Source organism: Ammodytes marinus (assembly GCF_949987685.1).
Source record: "Ammodytes marinus genome assembly, chromosome: 16".
In the NCBI taxonomy this organism is placed as follows: domain Eukaryota; kingdom Metazoa; phylum Chordata; class Actinopteri; order Uranoscopiformes; family Ammodytidae; genus Ammodytes; species Ammodytes marinus.
Window position 1 is genome coordinate 21,325,261 of NC_137220.1, and position 22,790 is coordinate 21,348,050.

The 22,790-nt window shown below is 39.5% G+C and overlaps 2 protein-coding genes across 2 annotated transcripts; one reads left to right on the top strand and one right to left on the bottom strand.

Moving 5' to 3' along the window:
• Positions 1-7,128: 7,128 nt before the first annotated feature.
• syt5a (synaptotagmin Va) lies at positions 7,129-11,262 on the top strand (the record flags this gene model as incomplete). Its single annotated transcript, XM_080044648.1, has 8 exons — positions 7,129-7,303; positions 8,179-8,360; positions 8,980-9,060; positions 9,231-9,398; positions 9,517-9,684; positions 9,802-9,919; positions 10,036-10,169; positions 11,053-11,262. 8 exons carry the CDS (start codon positions 7,129-7,131, stop codon positions 11,260-11,262), a joined length of 1,236 nt encoding a protein of 411 aa, XP_079900774.1.
• A 2,709-nt stretch (positions 11,263-13,971) lies between these two features.
• On the bottom strand, positions 13,972-18,077 carry LOC307262512 (troponin T, slow skeletal muscle-like; the record flags this gene model as incomplete). The annotated part of the gene is made up of 10 exons (XM_080043411.1): positions 18,065-18,077; positions 17,622-17,643; positions 17,438-17,498; positions 17,005-17,121; positions 15,704-15,781; positions 15,476-15,589; positions 15,153-15,262; positions 14,934-15,024; positions 14,118-14,158; positions 13,972-14,017 (listed from the first exon to the last, which is right to left on the bottom strand). The coding sequence occupies exons 3-10, from the start codon at positions 17,492-17,494 to the stop codon at positions 13,972-13,974; spliced, it is 654 nt and encodes a 217-aa protein (XP_079899537.1). The 5' UTR covers positions 17,495-17,498; positions 17,622-17,643; positions 18,065-18,077.
• Between the last annotated feature and the right edge of the window lie 4,713 nt (positions 18,078-22,790).

Below are 22,790 nucleotides of genomic sequence, written 5' to 3' on the forward strand. Positions count from 1 at the left end.
GTGCACTGTCAAGTAAGGACTCCTGAACATACGATTTAGCCTGGTAGCTCCTGTTGAGGTTTCAAATCTGATGAATCAGTAAAAATATATATATATATGTAGAGTAAAATAATTCCACCTATTGTATAACAATTAGTCGCTTGGACTACTGTAATTCACTTTATTTCGGTTTGAGCCAGTCCTCAATTCAGCGCCTCCAGATGGTTCAGAGTGCAGCTGCACGCTTGCTCTCAGGAGCATCTCGATATGAACACATCACTCCTGTCCTGGCATCTCTTCATTGGCTGCCTGTTGTTTTTAGAATAGATTTTAAAATCCTCTTGTTTGTTTTTAAATGTCTAAATGGTCTAGCGCCAACTTATCTGTCGGAGATGATCTCTCTGCACAGTCCTGTCAGAGCACTGAGGTCCTCTGACCAATGTATTCTAGACTGTCCCAGGTCCAAGCTGAAGAGCAGGGGAGACAGAGCCTTCGCTGTAGCTGGACCCAAGTTGTGGAATTCTCTTCCTTTACATATCAGATATGCCACTTCTTTGGAAAATTTTAAATGTCTGCTGAAGACACATTTCTTTGCACTGGCCTTCGGAACCAGCTGAGCTGAGTATTTTCTTATGTGTTTTCTTTTGGTTTCTTATTTGTAATAAATGTGGATTATTTTCTTGTTATCTAGCCTGTACAGCACTTTGGGGCAGTACCCGCTGTTTGTAAATGTGCTTTATAAATAAATTTGACTTGACTTGACTAACACAAATCTTCCTGACTTGTGTTTTATTAACTTCTTAGACAGTGTTAAAGCACTGCCAGAATAAAGCTGAAAAATTATGTCGGAAGAAATTTGTGTCAGTGTTGGAACAACATCCTGCTTTAAAGACATCGAGTTTTTTTGTATTATTCTTTTTGCAGTGGAGGTTGACAGTAAGTAGTTGGCAGTGAGGGATATTGTAGGGATTACACACAGAAGGGGGAGGGGGGAGAGAGACAGAAAGAGAGACAGGGAGTTGGCGCAGCGGCTTCTCTTCAGTCAGTGGTGGTGGATTTGTTCAAGGTACATTTGGATGCAAAAAAATTAAAAAAGTACAAAGAACCAAGAGGGACACTAAATAAGGTGAGTTATATATTGATTTTTACTCAGTTTTACAGGGAGACATTAGGTCAGTGTTACCAAAGCCAGATTGGAGTTTTAATATATCTTATTCCAGAGTCTTAACTTATCTTGAAGGTGTTCAATTTATAACGGGACATGAGAAAAGAAAGCTTTGATTTGTTTTCTTTAGATCCATTAATGACTTGTTTCTGCTCAATTTCCTTCACTTAGTCTTTTCTACATGTGTTTCGGTTGTGCAGTTTATCTGTTAAGAAGCAACTGTGCTGACCTGGAGCACAAGGTTAATGTTAACCTATTGGATTTTAAACTTTAATGCTCATGTATATGACACTCTATATTTTGATGAATGCACTTATCGCACAGAGAGAAACATTTGATTTTAGAGCAGGTTTTTCAAAACGTCAGAGATTAGTTTAAGTGGATTAGAGGAGGCTAACGCACATCTATTTGCAGGGTCCATGTCACATGCAATGCAATGTAGGCTACTTCACAGTGCTGGTGTTTACCTCAATAGCCTATATAGCCTACATGGGTGGCTGTGGTGAAGTGGGTAGGGCGGTCGTCAACTTGGTTGCAGGGTCAGTGGTTCAATCCCCTCCCATCTCCCCATCACATGTCAAAGTGTACCTGGGCAAGACACTGAATCCCAAACTACTATGTGTGTGTGATTGGGTGAATGTGTACAAAACAATGTAAAGTGCTTTGGGTCTGTGAAAAACCAGGGAAAAGTTCTTTATAAGTGGAGTCCATTTATTTTTTAAGTTTCTCACATTTTGACACTGTATCATAACCTTTAAATCCTGCTGCTTTGAATTGGGAGAACAGGTCAAATGATGATGCCAGATATAGGGATAATATAAGCAAATTGAGTAGCCTGGCACTGTCCAAGGAAAACAAAATGAATGAACATTAGTTAACCCAGTCATTTTTACAATTGTTTTTGTATAAGATATAAACTGTTAATTATTGAGCTTTAGAATTGCTGGTCGGTGGATATTGACTTAAGACAGAGCCAGAATAGCCGTTTCCCTCTGTTTTGCTAAACTAAGCTAACTTAAGCTAAGGCAGTCACTTTATATTTATGGAAAAGACATGATTGGTATCACTCTTCTCATCTCTCGCAGCAAGAAATCTTCCAAACTGTCAGACTTTTACTTCAACCTTTTATAGGCGACGGCCGTATTAATGTAGCAGCCTAGTGATTTTGCTGCAAGAAGTTCAAAATTAAAAAAGATAATATAGGACCACTTATGTTTACACAATCTATCCTTTCAGTCTGAACAAGTGGTGGACCATGTATCTCCATCGGTAGAAACATGCCCCTAGCATGACTCTAACATGGCTAGATTTTTGTCGCTGATTCGCTGTTTATCACCCAAAATTCAACAGTGAACTTCCATGCACAGCTTCACCCATTTAATATTTTCTTCTATATCTTAACATGTTAAATGATCGTAACGCAAACGTTTCCTCCCAGTTTTATTGTTCATAAGTAGTTTTGTTAAACGTGTCAGTGACATTGTACTTTTATTCAGTATTGTATTATATTTTCTCAAATAATTTCTTCATTTTGACAGGACTTCAACAGAGGCATCAGTGGCATCATTTGTTATTTACTTTATATATTTGCTTCTTAGAACTTTAAAATCCATCAGCTTCATACCATTTTCTACCAGTGTTTGTGTTGTTATCTTTCTACATCAAAGCAGCCTTACACTGCTCCAACTGAATTCCAGTCTTTAAAGGTGCTACGAGGAACTTTTAAATATTTCTGAAACAGTCTAATTTTTCCTCTGATGATCATAAATGACATGTACTGTAACAGTAAACGTGACCATCAGTGCAAATAATGCTATTTTTATATGTTTTTTCTTAATACCTTTGTCATGGGTACACCCAGGAACTACAGCTGGTGTAGCAAAAACACTACGGCTTTTGTCCAAAGGGGCTGCAAGAATGAACAAAACCCCCCCCCCCCCCCCCTCCCTTAATTATGACATCGCAAAACTCTGGACAGAGACTTACTGATGTAAGTTTTGGTCTTAATCCACTGTCTCCCAGATACCAACTTTGGTCATCATTCCCTGATTTTGGGTTGTTCTAAACTTGAGCTGGAATGGCTTTATGCAACATACAGAGTCCTGGCAGAGACAGCTGATTTAACAGAAGTCAGTGGGGGCTTTTTATCCAAAGTAATCGGTGTACCAGGAAGCTTAACTGCTATTGAACATTTATTTGATATCAAATATTATTTCTATTAAGTTTACCTCTGTTATGATGAAATGAGGTCCCATCCTCAAACATCTATGCATCTCTCTTTGCTATTTCAATCAATTAATGCAATTCTATTGTTTATATTGACTTAACTGCTCCATCAAAATCTCACAGTTGATGCCTGAGGGGTCTTTCACTCAAACAGTTTTGTGTGGAATACGCTGGGGTACTTGTTTTGATTTTGTTGAAATGAACAATATTTATTTCTTAGTATGGCCATATTTGGCAGTGCACAGTGAGACTTACCATGCCAGTAGGTTTTCCAGTGGGTATCAGATAACTAAAAACTCACAACAGCACACCGTACCATTTTATCTTTATTTTATATTTATGTTTTCAGTGAATTGAATAATGTAGTTTAAAGCAACAGTTTAACATTTTGGGAAGTGGACCTATTCACTTTCTTGACATGAGTGAAATGAGAAGATGGAAACTACTGTTGTGTCTGTTCCGTTTAGTAGCCTACATTTGAAGCTTTAGCTTAGCTTAGCATAAAGACTGAAGACAGGGTGAAACCATAACCTAGTTCTGTCCAAACACAATCTGCCTGCCAGCACCTCTAAAAGCTCACTATCATCTCATATGTTTAATCTGTACACAAATTGGAGTGTAACATCGAGATAATGTTTTATTTTACGGTAGTAAAGACTTTGTGCTAAGCTAAGCTAACCGGCTGGCAGTGGCTTTATAGTTATCAAGTTATCATATAGCCTACAGTAAATCTTGTTATCTAAATCAGAAAGCATATACTGTAAGTGTATCTTACATACACACACACACACACACACACACACACACACACACACACACACTGCAGTCTCCCTCTAATCCCCTGCTTATGCAATCCAGAGAGATAAAAGAGTTAATGTAGCAGATCGTTCCTAAATCAAATCATGATGGAAACATGATGTGTACGTCTGAGTGTGTATTCCTCTATTTGAGCTGTCATCATGAGGGAGGACACGTGACAGACAGAGGGAGGGAACAGAAGGGTGGAGGGAGGTATACACATGAAACTGGGATGGGCAGAGAGAAAGGGGAGGAGACCCACAGAGGCAAACCGTCCTTAATTTGTTTAAACCGAAGGGATTTTTGGATTACCTTTGGCAATTAATCTTGTTACGTGGCTGCAGTACAGTGGGGCTTGTGTATCAATGTGTAAATGTCAGTGTGCGTATGAGTGCACAAATAGAATAATGCAATCAATTGAGTCAATATTGTCTATGTATTAGGGTAAAGTAGTTAATTATTTCATGGGTGCGATATTTTTACCTGTCGCAGTAGAAAAAGCTGAATTTTTAAATAATAAAATAACTGATGGTTGAATTCCATTTAGCTGCTGCAGTTTAAGCGTCCTGGTAGGCATATTACACATGCTGGGTCACTGTCAGACTGTTGTGGTTTACAAGGGCACTTGAAAACTATTAAACAAATGTTTTTTTAGAATGTACTGAATTGAAAAAAAATTTTGAGAGATAATGTAATGTATAAGAGCATGTTTTTCTCTGTGACACAAAGGCTGTTGGATACACACACACACACACACACACATAGGCCTATCCTACTGACACAAGTCAAAGGGATTATTCAAGCAATGAGCTGCAGAGCTCAGTTTGAATCTTGACACCCTGCCACCATGGGAGGGAAGCACGGAGGAAGCAAAAAGGGACGTTGGGATGGACATTGGTAAAGGGAGGAGGACAAAGGGAGAAAGGAGAGGAAGAGAGACATCAAATGTAAATAGATAATGCAAATAATAGAAATATTCAAGGAAAGTGGTCTGTGCGTGTAGTATAATTCATCTGCAATTGTGCATATTGTATAATGAAAAATGTCCGGCGTGTACTGAAGCCCTGTACTTAATGTAGGCTATCTCTCTGTTAGCCAAAAATCTATAAAGGAAGTGAGTGGTTGTCACCTAGTTTGCTAATGTGTTAGCGTGTCCAGCGGCTATTATGCTCCATTCACTATGACTATGGCATCAGGAGGAGAAGAATATTTTTAACTTATTCTGACTTAGAAGTGTTCAAACATTACTACAAAGTGTTGCAGTAGTGCTAACCTTGTAGTTGGACCATCACCTATAACAGCCTGAATAAGTCGCTTTTGTCGTATTGTTTGTAGCAATTTGTTACCGAATAAATGCAAAGATAGACAGAAAAACTGTCTGTATTAGTGGTATAGTTCAATGTAGGCCTACTGCCCATTGGTGGTTCATTTGTTGCCAGTTTACTGAAAGTTTGATCATGTCTGCAGTTTATTTCACCGAGGTCAAGTGGGAGAAACTGCTGATATCTTCGTCTCGGAATTAGTACATGAACTAATAGGGCCGTTTTATCTTTTTTACGAATAGAAAAATGGTACAAGAATACTTTTTATCACCTGCTTATTTTCTGTGAAGAATCTGTTAAAGATTAATTGAGTACAAATGCTAGAGTACCACCTGCTATGTATGTCCCTCATAAGGTGTTTGGGTCAATTTGACCTGAATACAGACAAATACACACAGACACACAGAAACGTGCCTGCACTGACAAAGACTCAAATAAACATACACACACTTACTCACAGATTCCAAACAACCAACACCAGTATCATCAATTGTCCCCAAATGTAGGCCACCAAAGTCTCAATTATAGTGTTTTTTGTTACACCTATTAAAACCTCATGATTAAAACAAATAACATTTTCATTGTTACATTGATCAATAATCACAAATTGTATCTATATAGTTATGAATTGAGATAAAGGCCATAAATGTAAAGGATTTTAATGTTTTTTTATTTTGTTTATGTGTATGACCCCAATAATGTCTCGGGTCAATTTGACCCAAACGGTAACAGAGAGTGTAAAAAGTGAACATAATACAGGGGTTAATATCCCACTGAATAATGGATTTAAAATTATGTTTTTGAAAAGGTTATAGGCCAAAGCATGTTGATTTACTTGCCCTTTTCAAACGTAGGCTAGAGCGTAGGCTATGTATGCTGCTAGCAGGCTAAAGTTGTTACTGAAGTCCTTTATTTAGGAGGAATACTACACCACTACAGTGTATCCAACATTTCAATATGTTTGGGAGTTTTTGTACAAAATACATGGTTATCCAATGAACAGTTAGAGATTAAATTAACCAACAAAATGAAAAGTTTTTTTTTCAAAACTTTCTTATTTGAAGATAAAATCAATACAATAACATGAGGAATATAGCAAGACTAGAAATACAAACATGAACAGAAAGGGAAGGGGTGTATATGAATAACATGTAAGAGGTTGTATTAGATCGTAAAGTTATTATCCCCTCCAACCAGTGATGTACAGTAATTGAAATGTAATTATAGTGTGTATTTTAACATTGGGATATTGCTACTTTTGGATGTCAGTTCCTAACCACATACATTTCACCATGATTCTACTTTAAAATGAAATAAAAGCACTTGACCTGTACGAGGAGGGTTTGTTAGTCTCTGGGAGAGGCTTGGATTGCAACCGAAGAGTAAGTAAATGTTGAGAGGCAAGCACGCGAGAGAGGATTAAAGAGATTACAGCCAAGTGAAAGGTATAGTGTCGCACAGCCAGACCAAACTACAGTTAGGTGAAAGGTCAAACAGGATGAATATTTAACAGACACGTCCAAAGAGAGAACAGCCGCGGGTTCGGTGTTTTGTGGACGTCTCCAGAATTGATTAGGAGATTTGAACGTTTATGACCATTTGTCGTCTGCCTCCTTCCTTTGATTTGGCAGAGCAGTGATGCGATTGGTCAGCGTGGCCGGGGAGGCCATGGTGCGGCTCCGCAGGGCGGCCGAGGAGGAGGAGAAGGAGAAGGAGAGGGAGCGCCCAATTGCTCCACCCACCTCCCACCACTCCAACCAAAAGTTTGAAAGCATGAAGAACAAGTTCTTCGATGAGCTCACCCACCTGCCAAGTGAGAACACACACACACACAGACACTCACATGTATTTTTTTTTAATACAAACACAAAGACAATGCAAACACATTCATTCTCATAGTTGTTGCTACACATGTGGTGCGTTCTCAAATACTGTATCAAAAATTTGGCCCTGGTTAGTTTGATTAAAGGGAGGTCAACCGGTCAACACACACAACTATTTAGAATGACCTACACTTCTCTCACATCTTCAATCATACCATCATCTAACCATCCTGTCTTCTCATTTCCATTTTCCTGTATCCTGTCTTCCTGCCATTCTTTCATGTGACCATTCCACTCTGCTCTTCAAGATCATAAACTAAGGAGTAAGTCCATCTCTTGTGCTGTACCATTCTGTTTTTCTGTGTTTCAAAGACAAATATGAGTCACGTCCCCTACTGGTGGCCCTTGTATCACTCTACAAGAGAAGTTCAACATAAGTTTGGTAGAGGAGTGTAGTATTATCATAGTGTCATGGAGACACACCCCTTCACCAGCTTTAAAACAAACTTTTGTTTAAGCCAAATTTACGGAGGCCCAATTCCCTTAAAACAATAAACAAAAGAAAAAGGAAATGATAATAATGATAAAAAGTAACTCTAAATGATGAAGTCATAATTTGTACGTTTAAGTGCATAGGCTTTTGTGTTGCACTGTAAATAACCACAGCCTTCAGGCAGCATCACCACCCCTTTTAACACAGATTTTTTTTTGAGAAATTGGAAATCCTGGTCCAATTAGTTATTAGTTTTAAGATTTGTCTCATCTAACAGTAGAGGGCCACTTGTTAATCATCTAGGCGGTGTCACCACCACTAGTTCCTATCAAACTACGCAGCACAAACCTGCCGCTCTCCTATTTTCTCCAGTGCCCATGTGGGCCGTGGGAGCCATCGTGGTCGTGGTCCTTGCCCTTATCGCCTGCATGGGATTCTGCATCTACAAGAAGTGCATTAAAAAGGATAAGAAGCCCAAGAAAGTCCGTGAGAGGAAGGGAGGAAGAGGGCGCAGAAAGAAGGACAAGGATGGAGAGGAAGGAGACGACAAGAAGGTGAGGAGGAGAATAAAAAGATGAGGGCGTCCTGTGCATTCATGAGTTGCCACTTGGTGATTATGCTACTAGTGTGATTACAGAAGGCTTTGGAAACAAAATTCAACAGTTGAAATAGCTGTTTCCCGTCTTTATGCACTAAGCTAACCAGCTGCTGGCAGTAACATCACATTTAATGCATCATGCAAGATAAGAATAAGCATATTTTCTTCAAAATGTTGATCTGCCCCTTTAAGGTCAGGTCAAAGGATGCAACTAGAGACATGTGTATCCGAAGAAGGTACGTGTCTGACTACACCCTCCACAGGCCAACAGATTTAGCTATAGCAGCAACAGAGCTGCACTGCTTTCTATCTGGTTGTAATGTATGCGTGCCTGTCCACAGCTGTTTGGCTTTTATCCAGGTTTAGGACTAGGACTAGTGAAAGGATGAATTGAAAGCTTCAACTAGGAGCAACAGCCGAAAGCGATGACGGAGTCAGAGCTGCAGCTGCTCTCTTGTGATTAGACACAGCTTGGAAAATCCCTAGACAAATGTTAACTTCTCTGACTAACCCAAAGTTACAAAGTGCACATTGAATATGTCTGTTAACTGCTAACCTTTCCCTGCTTCTTCCAGGATGGAGAGAAGGAAGAAGAGGAGAAGGAGTACTTAGGAAAACTAGAGTACTCACTGGACTATAAATTTACTGAGAACGAGGTACAGTACACACATCTGCACATTGAATTTTGCAAGCACACACACCAATATCCAATCTAAAAAGATAACCTAGCAGAGATGATGCCCTTTATTCTGAAAAGATAGATCCTTTTCAGAATTTGGAAACAAATATTGCCTACATTTAAACTTATCTCCCCTCCCTCCTCCAGCTAGTAGTCGGCATCATCCAGGCTCAGGACCTCCCAGCCATGGACATTGGCGGGACCTCCGATCCCTATGTCAAAGTCTACATGCTTCCGGACAAGAAGAAGAAGTTTGAGACTAAAGTCCAGCGCAAGAACCTATCTCCTGTCTTCAATGAGTCCTTCACCTTTAAGGTGTGTATGTCGACACTGGAGAACATGTTGAACTGTCTTTGATTATAGTATCAGAAGAAGTATTTTTCAGTGACATAACGTTTTCTCTATTTTATTTCAAAATGTTATCCTTCCCCAGATACCCTTCAATGATTTGGCAGGTCAGACTCTGGTGCTACAGGCATTTGACTTTGACCGTTTTGGTAAACATGACGTCATCGGTGAGATCAAGATCGCCATGAACACTATAGACTTGGGGCAGCCAATACAGGAATGGAAGGATCTAAGTGGAGGAGAGAAAGATGAGGTATGTGATTTCAGTCCAATGAAACACGTAATGGATGTGAGCCAGTGCCGATGTATAGAGACACCAAAGCAATGTGCAATTTGACAACTTGTTTGTGAATGTGTTTTGTCCCCACAGGTAGAGAAGCTTGGTGATATCTGTATTTCCCTCCGTTATGTCCCCACGTCTGGTAAGCTAACGATTAACATTATGGAAGCCAAGGCCCTGAAGAAGATGGACGTAGGAGGACTGTCAGGTGAACACACATACCATTGTACACATGCGGGTAATGGATGGCAGTAGGCCTACCGGATCCTGGTTCTCATGCTTGCTCTTTGATCCACTGTATGATGTCATTGCTCCCTCTCTCAGATCCCTTTGTTAAAGTGGTGCTGCAGCACCAAGGGAAACGACTGAAGAAGAAGAAGACCACCGTCAAACAAAACACTCTGAATCCTTACTTCAATGAGAGCTTCAGCTTCGAGATCCCCTTCTCCCAGATCCAGGTTTGTGCACTTCCTTGGGTGTGACCAACCTCTATTCTGGACACATACAGCAAGGAGTTATTTATAACATGCATTTGATTTGCCTTCTTGGCAAGTTGATGTCAGGTTGATTATTTATTTGGTCCAATACTTTTATTCAAGGCAAAACACAGGCAAAACAAATATCACCCCTTACAGCATGCTGTACATTGGTTTGAATGATTTAGCTAATGCTAGTATTCCAACACAGTCAACTAAAATGGGGAACTATAGGCTAAAGCTATATTTTACATCAGCGTGTTAGCTCACAGTACAGCCTTGCAGATGTAAGAGCCCTGTAGACTCTTACTCTTGTATCACATATTGCCATAGTTTCATCATATTAACTTCAACTTGTCTGTTACACCTGTAACCTGTGAGTACGTCAGTCAAAGAAATTCACTTGGTTTGGGCTAGTTGGCTAACATCTCAAAGACAAATAACTTCCAAGGTCAAGACACAGTTTAGGCAAAATCAAATATTGCTGTTATGTAATGGTCCATGGTGCTGTAAAACTACATAGAGGCAGTGACAAGTAAACTCAGCTTCATGTCTAAAATGAGTGGAGTTAAATAGGTTATTCAGTAGCCTACTACTGAAGTAGCCTAAGTTTCTGGGAGATGCTTAAGTGTTACCCTGCAGTGAACAATTTGACCAACAATCATGAACTTAATATTGTTAAAAACCTCCAAAACAATTTCAAAAACTGTCTCTATTTTCCTTCAACGGCTGCTTGCATGCTTGTTAGTTCAGAAAAGCAGCACGTTCCACCAGTTAGACTCACCATTTCATTCTAAGTTTATGGGAAATAAACACACAGAATACATTGTATTAACTGTGGCTTCTCCTCCTCTACTGTCTCCAGAAAATCCAGGTGTTGATAACTGTGTACGACTACGACAAGCTGGGCAGCAATGACGCTATTGGCAAGTGCTGGATCGGCTATGGCGCCTCTGGTGTCGGTCTGCGCCACTGGTCAGACATGCTGGCCAATCCAAGGCGTCCAGTTGCCCAGTGGCACATGCTGTGCCCTGAAGAGGAGGTGGATGCTGCTCTGAAGGCCCCCATCCGCTAAACACTTTCATAAACACACATTGGTACTGAGTAAACCATCATCTGCATAGAAGGGGTATTGTTTTGTGAAAACAAACAACTGAAGGTTTTTATTAAATTACCTTTTATTTCAATTGTGATGTGTTTCTGTTTCACACCAATCATCATGTTGTCATACCTTATTTGGGGATGTCTTTGTACTATGTGTGCTTTGTATTGTATTGAATACATTCCATACAAAAACGTGTGTAAATGTATACAACGCTAGTGCTGTGCAGCTAAATGTAGCACTTGCTCATACTTTACACTGAAGGGCTCCACATTTACGCTGACTGACTGACTGACTACTTAAATGACCCAACAATTATATTGAGGGACTCCACTCCCCTCCCCACCGACCACATTTCTTTTGTTGAGCTTCACCTACTTTCATGTCATCAATGTCCTTGATGGAAAAAAAACGTTTCCCCCGCATTTTCAATATCTTGTCATGTTCAGTTAATTCTGTATTAGTTATTCTAAACATTTGTGTGTATCTTCTTTATTTTCCTCATGTTTCTTCTTGTTTATCCTGTTCAAAATATTTAGTTACACGTTTTTACTGACGATTAAGCTCTATATCTGTGGCTTTTTTTGTGCTTGTGTTTAAATGAATGGGTATCTTGTTGGTGTGTCTGGCGAGTGAGCATATTGATTGAGTGTGTGTGTGTGTGTGTGTCTGTGTGTGTGTGTGTGTGTGTGTGTGTGTGTGTGTGTGTGTGTGTGTGGAAAGCTATGGCTTCCCTTTCCATACATACTATGTGATTGTAAATAAATAGCTGAATAAATAAAACGTTTCTAAACAGAAACAGATGGTTGGGCAGATGGATGGATTTAAATGTGCAGACCAACAGCATAACACACACACACACACACACACACACACACACACACACAGACCAGTGAGATAATCTATAGGGTTAAAGATACCATAGTCCATTAACCATCAATCATTTCTGATCATGCTTCAGAAAGGGATTATATCCTCTAATACAATCAGTGGTGTTGTTAGAATAAATTAATTGGTAATTTATCCTTCACCCTGTGATTATTGCTGCCATTTGTCCCAGACAATAATTCAATTAACAGGATGAGAATGGATGCTTTTTCTGGACAAACTCTGCTATTCACATTCCAAAGGCATTGGATCCCTCACTGATGAATTTTGTTTCAATGATGTCATTGTGTGTGTGCGTGTGTGTGTGTGTGTGTGCGTGTGTGCCCTGACTTCATGCAGTGAGTGAAAGACTGGATTAAAAGTGTGTCCTCTTTAGCCCTCGTCTCACGCAGCGAGCCAAACACGTGGGACAGGATTTAGAAAGGTTCGGTGGTGGGGGAGGGAAAATTAAAGGACTTTGCCGTTATAGAGACACAAGTCAGCAGCACGAATTTGACTAGTGTTTATGCTTCCTTTAATATTATGAAACACAACAGTGTCTGACAGTAAAATTCCCAGCTATCAAAATTATTCCCTGTGCACTGGACACATTTAGGGATAACTGTTTGAGAATCACAGGACTTACCTGGTTTAGTGACACAAGTCAGCAGTACGAATTTTACATACTTGTTGTGATCTGTAATTAGCCTGTGACCTTGAAATAATGGCATTTAATATCATAAGTTATAAGAAGTGTGTATTTTCAGTCAACAAAATAATTGAAACTTTATCATTGAGAAAAGAGCTTTGTTTTCTCGAGCTCAAGCAACCATTCACTTGTTTTTACAAGATAGCAATAGCAGGACAAAAAAAGTATGCCTATGTTCGTTCTAAGCTTCCATAAAAAAGGACAGGTTTGCCTTACTTATGACACTGCCTAAAAAAGACAGTAGATAACACAACACTTGGTAAATTAGCTATCCTTTATTAAACTGCATTATTACTGGGTCAAAGCATACATATTTGTGTGAATAAGACACACTTAAGACATGGGTTACCCACTGGAGGGAGCCCTTCAATGTGATTTTGGAGTTCTTTGCAAACGTCTCTACTCAAACGTGTTGACCAGTGGTCTCTCATCTTCATTTAAAATGCTTGTTACACTTTTTGATTTAGTGGAGGAGGAAATGTTAGACATGTTATCTCCACTCTGGACAAGGAACAGGATTAATGTGGATTGATAAGCGGATGATGAAGGATAGATATTTAAAAGAATAGAAATAACTAGGTTGGGTATTACTGTGTACGCCTCATTTCCGCTGTTCCTGTCGTGACTGGTATGCAACGTTCCAAAGAGGCTGAGATGCAGCTGTTAACATTTGTCTCTGCATGAACCCCACCACCACAAAGATCAACGGTAGTTTTAACATACGATGTTGGCCAGTCACCATGTTGCACTGTTCCTAGGAATATACGCCTATTCAAAGACCATCAAAAGGGAAGGTATTAAATGTATTATAGGTAGGATCAACTTCAAAACTGCTACTGCTACTATTCCTGTTTGAGTTCCCTGATGTCATCACAAACAGACCAATGAACAACCTTGTGACAAAACAGACACAAAATGTCATTTTTTATTATCAATACATTGGAACAACACACATTAAATATCTTTCACACACAGAGGAAAGTGCTGGCGAGCAGTTTTGGCACTAGAGGACTGTTGAGTGGACTGACCTCCGGTCATTCACCGCCTTTCCCTCTCTGTTGTCACTGTGTTTTTTTGGTTTTCTCTTTTTCCTCTTTTTTTCCTCTTTACTTCCAGCGGCCGCCAACCTTCCCTTTGCCGTGGACTTTTTTACTGTTGGAGGGAGAGAGAAGGGAAGAGAATTAAGGATACAACTAACAGATTAAGTTTACAGCTACAGTTTATCATACTTTATGTTAAAGTAGCTACTCACAATTTCTGAGCATGCTGGATTCTGTTCAGCAGCACAGTGATCTGAAAGGGACATACAAACAGAATTTAAAAGGTGACAGAGAGATTTTCAAATGATTACGAAAGAGATCCATACTATCAGCACAGTACAATGTATAAAAAAATATTCCGGATCATAACATACTGATCTAAGCCAGATTGATTGATATCATACTACTAGCTATAGTTTGGTCTGACTTTGCGAGACTGATTAGCAACTAGGGCTGCAATGTATTTTCGTGATGTATTATTTACACTGTGGAAGCTAAGAACAGCTGTGCTTGCAATTCTTTTTTTTTATGACGTTACCTTATGATGTTACCTTGTTTTTAACAAGTTAATTTTCTTGCGATCATGAGAAAACAAAGCTCAACAAAGGTTTTTTTCCTCTTATTATTTATATTATAATATCAACTGTCTTTATCTTGAGATAAGGCGGTACTGCTTTTATCACAAAAGGGTGTTTCCCCTCATGTTTATTACATGATCTCCTTTCATTGCTTATCTTGTGATCTTGAGAATCACAAGTTAATCCACCATTTATTACAAGATAACAACATTAAAAAAATAATTGTAAGTACAGCTCCCATTATACACTCATTTTTTAAATATGATTTCTTAGTCAATGAAATGTCAGGAAAAAGTCAATTCCCCATAGCCCAGGTTGTCATTTTCAAATTGCTTGATTATTCTCTAACAAACAGATACAATTATAATAATCAAGGTTTTTGTTTTTTTCTGCCAATCCGATCTCAACATCATTGTTACAACCTTCTGTTATTTTCTGTTTGCAGTTCACCTCATATCTCTGGTGCTTCATGTGCTCCATGAAGTCAAACTTATCAGACTCCAGCTGGTAGATGGAGTTCCACATGTCTTGGGCCTTTTGCCTGTAAAACACAAGGACAAAATATTAGTAATCTTAGCGTCATCTTTGTTGCTGACAAACAAAAAACACTTCATCTTCTTATTATTTGTGTTAGCCTAGCTGTCTAAAGTACAATTGGAGGACACTCACTTAAGCCCATCCTCCCGAATATTGTCTAGGCATAGTGACTCGCGTCTCCCTTCCAGAGTCTTCTTCTTGATCTCTCTGCCTGTCAGGCGCTTGCCCCTCCTGGCCTCAGCCTGGGACAGAACACACACACACACACACACACACACACACACACACACACACACACACACACACACACACACACACACACACACACACACACACACACACACACACACACACACACACACACAGTACACAGTCATGGTCCATAACAACATCTCCTCATCATCATTCTAATCATCACTGTCTTCTCCATAGAGTATAACAGAACCCCTTTTGACCTTGGTCAGGAAGCCTCCAAAGTTGGCTCCAATACCCGTCAGTACTTTCTTCTTCTTGGCATCATCGTCAGCCTTCTTCTTGGCTTCCTCTTCCTCCTTTCTCTGCCGTTCCTCCTGACAACAGAAGAAGAAGTGTGGTGCAGAACAAGGAGAGGGAAGATCACGTTTAGGTGTGACTGTGTGGACTGTGAGATTAATCTTTATGTGATTATTATGAATGTGTGTTACCGCAATTCGGTTCTGTCGGTCCTTCTCCTTCTCGGCTCTAACCCTTTGGATCTCTGCTCTTTCAAAGCGACGGTGCTCCTGATGGACAGCAAAGCACACAAGAAAGTCAGCAACTGTTTAAATGCAGTATACTAAACATTGAGCAACATTTGGATAAAAAGAACACATTACACATTATCTTTTTTTTTATAATTCAAAGTTAATTAGCAACTTTCACATTCACACTGTGAGACAGTGACGGATAAAGTACTCAGATCAGTTACTCAAGTCCAGTCAAAACACCGATGTTGAAATACCCGGTACTCATTTACAAGTAAGTACTGCATTGAAAATCCTACAAAAGTTGAAGGCACTGAAATATTACAAGAAAGTCTTTACATATATCAGAAGTACAAGTGCTCATTCTGCAGAACAAGGGGCACCTGTGAGTGATATATTCTGTGTGGCATTGTTAGGAACCCTCCGTTAATATGGTATTCAAAAGTTAACATCTTTGCTTTTTTAGTGAAATATTGGATGGTTTGATTTCTTTGGGACATCTGTCTTAATGTGAAATGTCTCTTTGGTTGACCTGCTAACAACTCACACACGTCTGCATAGTGACAAGGAGCCCCAACTACACACTGCATATTGTAAGCAGTCACAAGCTGAAAAAGGTGGGGGACTGGGCCCCTGGTTTGATCCTTCATAGGTTTTGTAGCATACAAAAGTATGTACCAATGAATTATCTGCCAAGGTACGGTAAATAGGAACTACAGCTGTCACATAAATGTATTGGAGTAAAAAGTTGCTTATTTCTATTAGTAGCATGAATAGGCACAACATGGAAATATACCAATTACAAGTACTTCGATATTGTACTTAAGTATAGTATGAATAAAGCTTTACTGCGTAACTTCTGTCGCCCTCATGAGGAATTCTAAGTCATTACAACAACACTTTTGACACATATTCATGAGGTACAGTAAGCCCCCAGTGATCGCGGATGGTTTTATTCCTTCTGCTGTATGTCCAGGTTTTTTTTCTTAGCAGTAGAATTAACTACTTAAAGATTTCTTAGGTGCTTCTTGTGATTTTTCTGAGCACCTGCGCCAGTGTCGGGGGGGGGGGGGGGGGGCGACACCAGTTTGTAAAGGCTGCCATACTGAGAAATACAGAGAGTTTTGCGGAACTTACAGGCTTAATAAAGTTTGTGTCGACCCGTTTGGCGATGTCTTGAATGTAACCAATATTCATTTATATGAAAAAGTTATGTGCCTATCTAACCTTGATTACAAAGCTTTCAGTATAAGTGAACTCACAATTCTTTCCTTGAGGCCGATGAGTTCTTCCTCGTCCTTCTTCCTTGCCTCGAAGTGGACGTCGATCAGAGTGTGCAGCTCCAGTAAATCCTTCTCCATGCGCTTTCTATGGATGTCCTGGTTGAACAAGGGGGCTATCAATTTTCACAAACAGGGCTCTACAGGAACGTATTAGGCATGGCTCAACTGAAAGTCTCATGTCAAAAATAATACATGGGATGGACTACATTTTATTTGCAGTTTATCTTACAGTACTTCTGGAAAATGAATTATTGTATTGTGTAACATATGGTGTGACAGTGCTGCTTCTTCTTTGCCAGAGGTTGATGAACTCATAGATCCACAAGCTTGGAGGGGGTTGTATGCTGTTACAGGATGATAGATGTTACATACTGTATATGTTGGTCTTAATATAGAAATGATCATAACTTACATCAAAATCCACTCTGTCGCCTTCAGGAATCTTTGGTGGGGCATGTTGAGGCACCATTGGTCTGGAGAGAAAAAAAAGAGGATGCACAGATGTTTGTGGTTAATTAAAAGATAAAAATAAGATTGATAGGAATTAGAAAAGAACAACTGCTGCAACCAAACCAAATAAAATAAAGTGAACATACTTGGGTTTGGGGCGCTCCTCTTCTGTTGATAGAAGAGAGAAAGACAAGAAAAGAGAAAGTTAATATAAATTTTAATTTAAAAATCGGAAAGTTGTTGATTACGCTATTAATGCGACTAACAGTACAGCAGGCATGGGACTGGGAACAGAAAAGACAACATACATTTTGCATTTACATATTGGATCACAAGCTATCAGCTATTCCTTAACATTTTTCTAAAATATAAGGTTGTTTGTCAGGAATTATTGATGAGACCAAACTTCTCTATAAAGTACAACCTTTTTTTCAATGGGGTTTCCTGAAGTAGATCTTCTTTTAATATGTTAGCTTACTAATTTAAAACAGTCTGAGTTAGCCAAAGTGGTGTTGAGCTTGAGGGCAAGGAGAGGAGGGGAGGTGAGAGTTTTACCCCTTAAGGGAACCACACGTCTACCATGTCTCACCTTCCTCTTGGGCGTCTTGATCTGGTGCACCAGTCACATGAAAAGAGCGAATGGAAAATGGAAGGAGGGTATCATACAAAACATAATGGAGCGACAAAGGCAGCATTGATTATGAGAAAGGGAATAGAAAAGGTAAAGTAAAGTAAAGCAAAGTAAAGTAAAGTAAAGTAAAGTAAAGTAAAGTAAAGTAAAGTAAAGTAAAGTAAAGTAAAGTAAAGTAAAGTAAAGTAAAGTAAAGTAAAGTAAAGTAAAGTAAAGTAAAGTAAAGTAAAGTAAAGTAAAGTCATTTCATTTCCTTTATTTAACCTCGAAAGATCAATTGAGGGGTGACCCTCTTTTACAATGACGTCGAGTTTGTACAGATACAGAATATACAATGAGAATACATAACAAGTTTACACACACACACACACACACACACACACACACACACACACACACAGACAACAACAATTTAAAACATTCAGATCAATTGAATGAAAGAGACAATAGCCTAATTAAAACAGTTACAAGTGTAGAGGGACTGATTCAAAATAATTATTTTAAATTGGTTAACAGTTATGAGTGTATTTATTTGAATTGTATGTTGTAGGCTGTTCCAGGAGTCAGGGGCACTATGGCTAAAAGCGGTTTCAAGGAAGAGAGGATGGGTTGAGGTCAGAAGGCAAGGAAAATAAGAGATAAAGGTGAAAATATGCAAAGGTAGGTGCGAGGAAGCCAAGACAGACAGACAGCCAAGACATAAACAGCGAAAGGAATGACACACCAGCAAGAATGTTTGTGGAATATCAAGCATTCATTATTGCATGATGGATAATCTTTTACATAAGACTGGATTTTTTACTGACATTGAAGTAAACATTTGTCTGACGTCGAAATGCACATCGGATGAGATAAACCTAAATGAGTGGGGCTAAAGGGACCCAATCCAGGCATCGGGCAAGCCTCTTCACCTTGTAATACCATGGGCGTATTGGTAGTTAATGCATAGTAAACCATCTCCTGTCTACAGCTACACGTAGATTTCATCTGTTGTTTTAAAACATCAGTGGCTGGGCTTGTTATCCAAAATATCTAACCCAGTTTCAGACACTTTTACTTGTGTTGGATTTATAGGCTATAGCCAAAATAACTTGGGCTTAAAGGTGCAGTGTGAAATAATAGGTGTGTTTTGGCATTGCCTAGTGCTGAAAGTTCTAGATTGCAATGCTCTGTATCTACCACTCCTGTTCAGAGAATTTACAAAAGCTACAATGGCCTTCACATCATTTCTGGGTTATTTGACAACTTCCTCAGACGACAAAGAAGGACATTTTATTATAATCATAATAATGTTATGTATTTTCAACATGTTGGGATCAAACCAGTGTTATCTACAGACTTGCAGCTTTCCCTGAACGTCATCCAGGGATTCTGGGAGTCTTTGTAACCTTACCTCCAGCATTCACCTCCTCCTCCTCCACCTCCACCTCCTCCTCCTCTTCCTGCTCGGGCTCCTCCTCCTCCACCTCAGCCTCTGGTAGAGAGAGAAGGGACCGGGAATTAAAGTTCAATTTAATAACACAGAGACCTATGTACCCGGTCCAGTGAGCTACTCCACCTATGGTTTTTTGAGCTCACTCCAGCCAGGAATGACTGCCTTTTCATGTAGTGCTCCTAACTCGTGGAAAAATGACATGCTCTTCCTACTTTTGGTTTATTCAATGATTTCTGAATTGTGCACATCTGACTGTTATATCTGTTTTCTCTGCTCATTACATTATGTTATCCTTTGTGTTTATTTTGTACACTTGTCGTCACTGTAAATGAGGGAAAAACCTCAGTGTCTTTCGAGTGAAAATAAAAGTTATTGATTGATTGATTGTTTATTTAAGAAAGGGACAATGCAAATGAACTAAACACATGGAAGGTATACTGTACATGGCTTTAAAGATAGCAGAATTAGCCCAAATAATCATTTTCAAATTCTTATTGAACCTACCCTCCTCTGCCTGCTCCCTGGGGAAACGAGGAAAAAAGAAGCAGAAGAACATATTTATTAGTTAACGTCACAGTTGGTGCGTTTGTGCTGAAATGATCCTGTTCTGTCAAGCCATTGGCAGTGATGGATGCTGCTCTACTCACTCGTATTCTTCTTCAATGTCTGACATGGCTGCAAACAAGAGAAATACATGACAATGAGAAATCCTGTATTTGTAATGAAAAGTTTCACCACACAGTGACAATAACCTATCATCCACCATTATGTTTTTCAAGACAAAGCATTGCAATATCTGTCATTGTAAGAAAATTGCCTTGAAGTTTGAATGACTGCAACATAACAGGCGCTTTGGTAACATTATAAATTATTTTTCAAGGGAGCAGCCAATGTGGTTTAAATGCCAGCTTAATGACCTGTCTGCGTTTAAGTGAATGATTAAGTCATCATTACTGAATCGTATGTGGCCATGAATGACTTTGAAGATATAAAACACACACACACACACACACACACACACACACACACATCACATAGAGACGCAAAGCAATGCACACTGAGATGGTTTCGTCTATAAATTGTCCCTGTGAGCTGCGATTGTCCTGGCACACAAACCACGCACACAGACAGACGGACACAGTGTGTGTGTGCTGACACCTTCCTGGCTGCGGACACAGGGACACTGATGGAGCGTCAACAGGTGAGAATGTGACAACGCAGAAAGGCCAGGCGGGATAGAGTTCCTCACTTCCTTGATCACCCCCCCCCCTCCCCACCCCACATCTCTTTATATCATTCTTCTCCACTCTTGTTATCATTCAGCCTATCTCCCTCTGTCCTGCTGTATAAGACTAATTATTAGATGTGATCATGTACCTTAAGATACTGAAATACTGTTGAACATCTCACCAGCACAAAATGAAAGGGGCATTTCCTCACACTTGAGTGTTGACTTCAACTTAGCACCTCTAACATCATATCTGCTTTCACAGACATTTTTGGATAAGCATAACACAGACGTCTGATAGGCTTAGAAAATCAGTCATCAGTTTGGATGGAGGTCTTGGACACAGGTCATGAGGTTCCCTTTACTTGATTAAGCGTCCAATTATATTTCTGCACTCTTTCCAACAGACATTATTCAAAACTGTTAAAAAAATAAGTAGCTTTTAAAATGAGGTAAATCTTATTTCCAACAAACTCATTAAGATTCAGATCAGACATCTCTCCATTTCCTTCCATCATCCCTCAACACACTGCCAGGCCCTTCTATCTTCTCTGCCACTCACTCTTTATTCCTTTCATCAGGAGCAATTTAGAGCAGCCACGTGGTTGAATGTATCAAGGTGGTAACTGTCATCAAACACTCTACCTCATCTTCTCCCTGTCTGTTTTCGTGCCCACCGGCCGTGCCAGAAACCAGCAGCTTGGCATAGCCGGGCAGCCAGTCCTTTCAACGGCAAATCGCTATGTGTCCAATCTTCCATGCGCTGTTGCTGAGCCCCTCTCTGTTTGTGTTCATACACACGGGAGGGAGGGCCTTTGAAGCAGTCTAATGTCTGCCTTCTCAGTTTCAAACTTTCCATTTAAAATGATGTAATAATGTGGTTCCATGTCACAAAAATAGACCATACAATAGAACCTTTAAGACATAGTTTGATTATTTTTCTTCACTTCTTGCTGACAGTTTGATAAGAAAAATGTATTGCACAAGGTAGATTTACACTACAGCTCGCAATTGGGTAGCTCAGTATGGAATGTAAAGAAGAGGGAAGCTATTGCACCAACCAAGAAATAGACCATCTAATTTCCCCCCATAAAACCACAGGTCTTTCACTTCTGTTTTTGTATTGATTGAAGCAAAGAAAATACATATTTATAATAACAAGGTATGAAATAATAATCAGCTGCTGGTAGCCTATGTTTTTTGTGCAGACATGAGATGTACTGATATTCTCATTTATTGTAACTCAGCAAAAGAATACATTTAAAAACAAAATATTTCTCAAATTGACTATTCCTTTAAAGAGAGAAGTATATTTTCTTCTACAGTTTATGTTATGCATCTTCTTATATTAATTCGCTGTATACAGTCAAAGGACACAAGTAGTTACTTGGGAAAGGTACTCTTATTTTGATGGGGCCTTTCCTATGACTCACTCTTAAATGAAGACGGAAGGCCTTACACTTTACTCAAGAGGGACACAAAGGTAAGACCTCTAAATAAGTACATGACGGATGAGACAGTGACTAGTGGGAGAAATAATGGATGGATGAATAAGAGGGGCACATTTCAACACCCCTGCCTGGAGAGTCTGGAAACAGCCCAGTTTGGAGTTGAATTGAGAGAGGGTGTGGGAGGCATGAGTAGACAGGGGATTTGGGAGAGGAGTCAAGTTCCAGCAGTCAAACGGCTATAGGGCCTTAGCAGGGTTAATTTTAGTCAAGGGCAACATGTGTGTGTGTGTAAAGTAAAAGAGAATGGGCATGCAGCGATACCTCATTAGTGTTAAAGAGATGATATTGTAGCCTATTAATAGAGTCCAGACGGGGAGAGGAGCGTAGATGGAAACAGGTCGGTAAAGAGACAGAGCGCAAACTAGAAATGCAATTTCTGAAGACATTCCGGTGTGAATGCTGATGCTGAAAAGCCGACGGTACACCGGACAGCTGAATGTTGAATGAGTATGACTATGCAGTACATGGAAGGTACTGAACAGCTGAATGACAATGAAATGTAAAAAGTTT